At 41.7% G+C, this 8382-nt stretch overlaps 1 protein-coding gene across 1 annotated transcript in view; it reads left to right on the top strand.

Moving 5' to 3' along the window:
• Window positions 1-91: 91 nt before the first annotated feature.
• The window catches only part of bbs2 (Bardet-Biedl syndrome 2), an 11564-nt gene continuing 3273 nt past the window's right edge, over window positions 92-8382 (top strand). Inside the window, exons 1-17 of the mRNA XM_035664607.1 lie at window positions 92-196; window positions 724-858; window positions 1138-1365; window positions 2077-2202; window positions 2525-2587; window positions 3242-3319; window positions 3461-3565; window positions 3812-3898; window positions 4034-4169; window positions 4400-4539; window positions 4815-4944; window positions 5039-5210; window positions 5350-5479; window positions 5646-5765; window positions 6026-6163; window positions 6454-6566; window positions 7078-7226. Coding sequence (XP_035520500.1) covers window positions 742-858; window positions 1138-1365; window positions 2077-2202; window positions 2525-2587; window positions 3242-3319; window positions 3461-3565; window positions 3812-3898; window positions 4034-4169; window positions 4400-4539; window positions 4815-4944; window positions 5039-5210; window positions 5350-5479; window positions 5646-5765; window positions 6026-6163; window positions 6454-6566; window positions 7078-7226 — 2032 coding nt within the window. The 5' untranslated portion in view covers window positions 92-196; window positions 724-741. The remainder of the gene's footprint in view (window positions 197-723; window positions 859-1137; window positions 1366-2076; window positions 2203-2524; window positions 2588-3241; window positions 3320-3460; window positions 3566-3811; window positions 3899-4033; window positions 4170-4399; window positions 4540-4814; window positions 4945-5038; window positions 5211-5349; window positions 5480-5645; window positions 5766-6025; window positions 6164-6453; window positions 6567-7077; window positions 7227-8382) is intronic.

Below are 8382 nucleotides of genomic sequence, written 5' to 3'. Positions count from 1 at the left end.
AACCAACATATATTTGAGTATCTATAGGTAGGATGTGGACTACAATTCATCTCAATCACACCATTATGTCTTTTATTTTGAAAACGGTAGACAGGAAGTTGTTGTTGGCAGGGACTCTGCCAACTCTGAGCGCTCATTAGCTGGATATCTCATTTTATTAACTAAAATCCAACATTTGCAGCTGAGGAGGGGGAAGGTGAGGCTGTCTGTACAACCTGACACGGTCTTCTCGTTTGTGAGTGCCGGCAGTTGTTTGTCGCTGTTTCCGGCAACATTGAAGTCAGCGACGTTAACGTTAGCCAGTTATGCTAGGCTCGCAGGGCAATGAAGACAAATATAGGCGATTTTATTTTATTTCGAAGTATTAATACCGCACTTGTTACTGATACAGGGCTTAGGATATGTTAAAGAGCCATGTGCTCTGTCTTTTTGGTGAACAATTGTCAGCCTTGTACAGCAAACGACAGGCAGATTAACCAGATGAAAAGCTTTAGTTCGCTTGCCACTCGTTGTTGCTAGGTAACGGGACTCCCCGCTCAGTGCGGAGGTAAAGCCTGTAATTACATTAGTAGCAAAATCACGCATTGTCACTCGGTTGTGTGCATGACAAAATAGTTTGCTCATGTGCTGGGTTGGCCACTCTTTACGTGAATATCTGAAAAAAGAACTGAACTAATAAACTGCCTCCTACAGCTGGTGTCTTCTTGGTTTTTGTCTGTTTAGGAGTATACAGGAGACACCATGTTGGTCCCCATATTCACTCTGAAGCTGAACCATAAGATTAACCCTCGCATGGTGACTGTTGGGAAGTTTGATGGAGTCCACCCATGTCTTACTGCAGCCACACAGGCTGGAAAGGTGAGGCAAATGAACATTTTCACTGTGTGAACATAACTTTGGTTAATATATAATGAACAGAAAGTACTAGTATAGCATGTTTTCTGTCTGACTACAATTCTTCATTCTTTTACAACATTTAACTACAAATCCCATGCTTGTTTTTGTGGCCTGGTTATAGCATTATGTATAGAGAGTATCCATGTCTTTCTGAACTCTACAGTACTTCACTTCCAATTATAAACAAACAGTCTCACCTTTAATAGTAATTATGCCCTCAACTCTCTTTCTCTTGGAAAGGTTTTTATCCACAACCCTCATGCTCGTGGTCAGAGACCTGTGGCCCACCGACTGAGCCAGAGCACCCAGGACTCTGATATCTCTCTGCTCAACATCAACCAGGCAGTCACTTGTCTGACAGCAGGGACACTGGGACCAAACACCGCTGGAGACACGCTGTTGGTGGGATCTCAGACCAACCTGCTGGCCTATGACGTCCATGACAATGCTGATATATTCTACAGGGAGGTGAGTGGAGCTGAGGAGAGGGATATATTGGGATGCAGTGGTAGGTCCTGCTGGGAATGGAAGACAAACTAATCACAGTGAAAAATGTATGTCGCAGCATTGAGGTTATTTCTCAATTTCTTCTTTCCTTTTTGTAAAATGTCTGCTTAGAGCGTTAATGCACACCTTTAGGTCTTCAGCGACCTGGGACTACCTTACACCGTGTGTAAATTATTAATTATATTCATTTAAGTACTCAATTCCCTGGTATTCCTACACAATGTTCTAGTGTCAAAATGTCAGAAATTATTACAAAGCATTGTTTTTCTAATCTTTTTCTCTAAAAGGTTTATAGGGTAGCTGGAGACCCAAGATACATTTTTATTCTGGGTATATTGGAGGTAGCAGGTGATTGTGTGCTGTGTTTTCCTGCTTGGCTTTATATTAGCACCGTTGTCTCGTTATTACTATGAATAAATGCGGACATGAGGATGAAAAATGTGTTTAAATTAGCTCGCTGTCACAGTATGATGGGGGAGCACCTGGGTGCTGGTATATTCTCTGATATTGGAGGGTTTTGATGACAGAGGCTCTGAAATGAACATGTACCTGAGGCTACTGATGATGATGCCATTAATGAATCCGACAATTTAAAAGCAGAACTTCAGAATGAGAAGGACACAGCTACTGTACAGTATGTCACTTGTTTCTGTTTCCTCCGTGTGGGTGTAGGTGACGGATGGGGCCAATGCTATTGTGTTGGGAAAACTCGGGGACATCCCGACTCCTCTTGCCATCATTGGAGGGAACTGCGCCTTACAAGGCTTTGACTATGAGGGCAACGACCACTTCTGGACAGTAAGAACTAACACCTTTTAGTAGTTATCAGAGTACATTACAGTCTGTTTTACATTGAATAGCAATATAACTAATACAAAACTAGATGTTGAAAACCTTAAATGCAGTCATTAACACTGAACTTGTTTGGTAACAGCACAATTTAATTATTTATATTTCTGTATATCCAGCATCTGGCCACTTACTGGACAAGACCATTTTTTCTAGTGTATTTGAGAAGGCCTGTTCATTTTACATGAGTGGATAAGTGAATCCAAAAGTCCCTGTCAAGATCAAAGCTTCCTTTAAATATCTTTGTACTCAAAAAGTATGTTGTTTTTAGGTAACTGGAGATAATGTCAGGTCTCTGGTGCTCTGTGACTTCACTGGGGATGGAAAAAATGAGGTAAGTCCTGACTGGCAGTCAGTTGCTCTGTGGCCTCTTCAACTGTGGAGCTTTGTGGATTGTCTTCCTCCTTCCGCTCTCCTGTTTTCTATAGCTCCCTACTATAAACATGTTTACAGCACAGAGTGTCTAAATAAAAATGGATGTAGTCTCCATAGATGTCACCCATTAGGTTTCTGAAGAGCCGCTGTGAAGGTCAGTGTGGTCGGCTCTGGCCATCGCCATCTAGTCTTATCAGCCTCCTGTGACAGCACCCACCTGTCGCTCAAAGCAGCTACACTCTCATGTATAACCCGAAGTCTTAATATAATTTAATCGGGTGAGTTATATAAAAACTGAGTCCCTGTACTGTTGTCATGAACAGGGAAATAAGCTATACAGACCAAAACAGTTTTTGGAGCAGGCTGTAAACATGTTTATTTCAGCTGTGAAGTTGGCCGTTTTAATATGTGGCCTTATGGAGACTGACTCACTTCTGTAGACAGCTTCAAGTGGCCGTTGTTGGCCCCTCTTTTAGCTTAATGTGCCAGCCACAGAAGTTGGCGCTTGGTTTATAGTCATATCTGAGCAGTAAACATGAGTGAAATTTAATATTTCTTCATATGAATATGCTAATTTAGAAATGCTGTCAACTGCTGTGTATTTTGTTTACAGCTCCTGGTAGGATCAGAGGACTTTGATATCAGGGTATTCAAAGAGGATGAGCTTGTCTCTGAGATGACTGAAAATGAGGTAAATGGATGGATGGCTTTTTAAGCTTGCTTACTCCAGAGAAACCCATAAATACTGACAACATTGTGTTTATTATGTGTATCTTATTGTGGTGCACTGGAGCAGACAGAGTAAGTTTGTCCTCTGTTCTTTTCCATACAGACAGTAACATCACTGTGTCATATGCATGGAAGCAGGTTTGGCTATGCCCTGGCCAATGGCACTGTGGGAGTTTATGACCGCACCGCCCGCTACTGGAGGATTAAGGTAGCACAATCATCATCAAACCTTATAAAACAATAAGAATAAATAACTTTGACATTTGGTAGGTTTATGTGTGATGTTGATATCTTTCATAATGCAAACTGTCCGATGTCTTGTTACATGTCCTTAACCAAGTCTTCATGAGTGTGTATTTAAACTGATTGACTCTACACTCTTTAAAGGAACAGCCCTACCTTAAATGTAATGTGCCTCTATTTCCTTTTTAGTAATGTATGTTTTCCTTTTCAGTCAAAGAATCACGCAATGAGCATCCATGCCTTTGACCTGAATGCAGATGGGGTGGTGGAGCTTATCACTGGCTGGTCCAATGGAAAGGTCAGCTCACAGCCTAGCAGGCCTGACATCTAGAAACAACCTCTCACACTTCAAGAATGGGATTGGTAATTAGGTTCTTGGACACAATCGCAAACCCGGTCCTCAGCCTTTGAATACATTCCCCTTTTATTTCAGATTGATGCTCGTAGCGACCGCACAGGCGAGGTCATTTTCAAAGACAACTTCTCCTCTTCTGTGGCCGGAGTGGTGGAGGGAGACTACAGGTTGGATGGACAGCAGCAACTTATCTGCACCTCCATAGAGGGGGAGGGTATGTTGCTTGGGTGTGTCTGCCTGTTTGTTTTCTGTGTACATGTGTATATGAGATTTGAATTTTGGACATTGTGTGTGTGTTCCCGGATAAATGCTAGCAGTATTTCTTTGTGTTACTTTCATATCAGAGCTAATATCTCCCTACCTGTACTGGCAGTTCTGGGAGAACTCACCCTTTTAAGCTTGTATTTGGATGTCATCAGTGTTGTAAATGTGTGTATGTTGCAGTCCGTGGTTACCTGCCGGCCAGTAAGGACCTTAAAGGGAATCTCATGGACTCCAGTGCTGAACAGGACCTCATTAGAGAGCTCAGCCAGCGCAGACAGAATCTCCTGCTGGAGCTGCGCAACTATGAGGAGAATGCCAAGGTAAATATATTTAATCAGTCCTTTTTGTCACTTGTGACAAAGTATTGGGTGACATTGTATTCAGTCATTTATTTATATCATACGTGATATATTCAAATATAGATTTAAGCATTTATTCCTTGAATGTATATGTTTCCATTTTAACTGTTGGTTGTCAACAAGATGTTGGTGGCTTAAAATTTGAAAACTAAACTTAATCCTTGTCCTTAATTACCATTGGGCTGTATATTATTATGTGCATGCTAACATCCTTACAAACTTTACTGTTGTTTCAGGGTGTGTCAGAGACAAACAGTGGGGTGGGTGTCATACCAGCCAATACTCAGCTCCAGACAGCGCTGTCAGTGAGACCTGCTACAGAGGCCCAGAAGGCTCATGTAGAGCTCAGCATTTCAACACCAAATGGTATAGAGCGTTTTAGCACTTAAGCTGAGAATTTCAAGCATGTCAAGGACTGAGTCAATACCAAAAATGACCTGAATCTCTTTTTCCTCCCCAGAAACCATTATCCGTGCAGTGCTCATCTTTGCTGAGGGGATATTTGAGGGCGAGAGCCACGTTGTCCACCCCAGTGCCCAGAACCTCTCAGGCTGTATCCGAGTCCCCATTGTCCCCCCAAAAGATATACCAGTAGATCTGCACATCAAAGCCTTTGTTGGAGGGAAAACGAGGTAAGGTGTGTGTGTGAGTAAGGCATGTGTGTGTGTTGTCTTAATAATAATAATAATAATAATAATTGTTATAATACTTTCTGTCACCCCCTCAAACCCCACCACCTTTTCTTCACTTCTTTCTTTTTGCCCACTCCAGCACCCAGTTCCACGTGTTTGAGATCACTCGTCAGCTGCCTCGTTTCTCCATGTATGACATCACAGTGGACTCCTCAGCTGCTCCGCCCCCTGGAAGGGTCACCTTCAGCATCAACGACCGACCTCAGCGGGTAAGTGGTCAGAGCGTCTCTCAGGAAGACAGAGAACAATAGGAAGTGTGATTCAGATCAGAACGTGTTCAAGGCGATAACATGCTGACATATGTTTGTTAATTCAATCTGATCTCATCTCTCTGGATCTGTGTATGTAACTGTTTACGTGTGTGTGGGTGTGTAGGTGGTCATGTGGCTGAACCAGAACTTCCTGCTTCCAGAGGGAGTCGACAGTCCGGATGTCACTTTTAATTCACTAAGAGGAGGGGGACTGTTGTCCATCAGCATGGCCAGCAATGGACAAGTAAAACAACACACTCACACACACACACACACACACACACAATTCAGTCAGCTTTAACTTAACTTTACATTAACATGAGGATCAAGGTGCAAGTACACATTAAGTCACTGTGATTTGAGAATACCAATGAAATCAATGGCATTAGTTTATTTAGCCATATCACAGCCAAAAGTCTTTTCACTGTCATCAATCATCATCATTAGTTCCTTTTAAATCAACAGAAGTCAGTCGGTTAATTAATCATTAATTTGCCCAATCAGATCACTCTGAGAACCGATGACATTGATCTGGCGGGAGATCTGGTCCAATCACTGGCCTCCTTCCTGGCAATAGAGGACCTGTCAGCAGAAGCAGACTTCCCTGGATATTTCGAGGAGCTACGGACCACGCTCACTGAGGTTTGGCCTTAATCAGATTGAAACTTCTGCTGTCCATCGTTACATGTACATTGACCTGACTACAGCTTTCATTACAAAGGCAACCAGTGTAAAAGGCTTGCCAAGGCTGAGAAGAGAAGTACATGGGAAACGAATGTCGTGATTCTAGTTTAGTTTAGACCTAAAAGTTAAGAGATCATTTTTACTGAGTTTACTGAAATTGCAGCTGTGGCCTGTTCCTACAGAACAACAGAGACATGCTTTTGGGGCTGTGCTTATATAATATTGAGTCTTAAATATCTGCATCCCAGGTGGACGAGTTCCACTCCGTCCATCAGAAGTTAACTGCAGCTATGGCCGACCACTCCAACTACATCAGGAACATGCTGGTGCAAGCAGAGGATGCTCGCCTTATGGGTGACATGTGAGTTACCACAATATAAATAGTTCCACTTTATTCAGTGACAGTATATTTAATGGGTCTCAGTTATAGTCCCTGTATGTGAAATACAAGCAATGCATGGATAATTCCTTAAACTCATAACTTTATATACCTACTAACATATCATAGTGTAATTAATACCAATTTAAGTCAACCACTTCCAGAGCTGTGGTATTGTTACTACTTTATTTTTTCTTCTATTAAAACATTTTTCAAAATGTACTGTGAAAGAGGTCTGTTGTATTTTGTTATGATGAGAGATGTTTCTAATATTTAGTCTACCATCACTGATATGAATGTGATGGACAAAATAATAGAAACACTTGTCAATACAATACAAAACAGATGAATAGCACCACAAGCCTTTACCGCAAAGGCCTCTTTTTTAAAACAACAAAACAAACAAACTTGATAAGTCTTTTTTACCTCAGCTCCAAACCAAGCCACTCTCTCTTTTCCACATATTTTCTTTTTCCTCTCTTTTCCTCTGTAGGACAACGATGAAGAAGCGTTACAGAGAGCTGTACGATCTCAACAGGGATCTGGTCAACGAGTATAAAATCCGCTCCAACAACCACAATGCACTTCTGGCCTGCCTCAAGTCTGTCAACCAGGCCATACAGCGGGCTGGTAGACTGCGAGGTAGGCAACTGTGTGTGAGTGCCAGTGTAAGACACACTGTAACCAGAATTCCCTGATGACAGTACTGTGTGTGTGTGCTAACAGGCTTTTAGTCGAGTCTTTGTGTAGGAGATCAGAGGGAGGATGTGTATGTGTCTGGGATTGTCTGAGACAGTCAATATTATTGTATGTGGGTATTTCTCTGGCATGTGGCAGCTTCCATCTTTTGGGCTTCAAAGCTTTGCTTCTGTGGGAGTGCGACTTAATCATCTAATTAAGATTTTATGTGTCAGCTTTGCAGAGTCCTCAACTACAGCTGGAAACACACTCTAGCTCCAGTACCCGACTGGAAAGCCTCTTTTTGGTAGCACACAACATATTGCCTATTATTAAATGTAATCCATCAAAAATAGTATGCAGAGTATGCAGGAACAAAACTAGATTACATTTTCTGCCAGTACCATGCCAATCAATAGAGCTGTTTGAAGGGAGAGTTAAAGAGTCCTCTTAGCTAGAGAGCCAAAAAAACCAAAATGTTTATCATCTGCCTTACATTTATCACAGATTAGAGAAACAGAGGTGTAGTATTTATTTGACATGACATTAGAATAATGAAAATGGTGACCCTATTTGAACTGAATTAACCTGTCTGCTGTTTATTGAACAATTATGAATACGTAAGTGCAGTCCTCCATACTTTATCAGGAAACACAGTATTGATTTCCTTTTCCCAGATGGATCGAAACTTGCAACTACTTGCAACTCACTGGTCTGCAACATCCTGAAATGCTGCCAGTTCACGCCAATGACACTGCGTATCATCTCCATAGCAATGACTCTGTACTTTGGTTCTAACTGCCGTCTTTTCAAGCTTTTTTGTAACTGGATATCATTTGTAGCATCCTTAAATATAAAATGAGGATAATGATAGTGACTTACCTGCTACAGTTGCATTTTACAGATGTAATGATAAAAACTCTCAATAAAAAGAGACGTTTGAGAATTTGGAGCCGGCCATGGTGCATGGGTAAATTTAAAGGCTTGTGTCAGTCAAATTGATGATGTCATCCCATTTTTTTGTCCGTCCAAAACTCAGTTCGACTAACTGACTTTGTAACGAGCCAACTGGCTGTTGGAACAGGTAGCATACCTTACGTTCTAAAACTAGCCACTAAAG

The sequence above is a fragment of the Morone saxatilis genome, unplaced genomic scaffold, assembly GCF_004916995.1.
Source record: "Morone saxatilis isolate NCDOM2014 unplaced genomic scaffold, NCSU_SB_2.0 Contig2, whole genome shotgun sequence".
NCBI classification, from domain to species: Eukaryota; Metazoa; Chordata; class Actinopteri; family Moronidae; genus Morone; species Morone saxatilis.
This window is presented reverse-complemented; position numbering and strand designations above follow the sequence as displayed.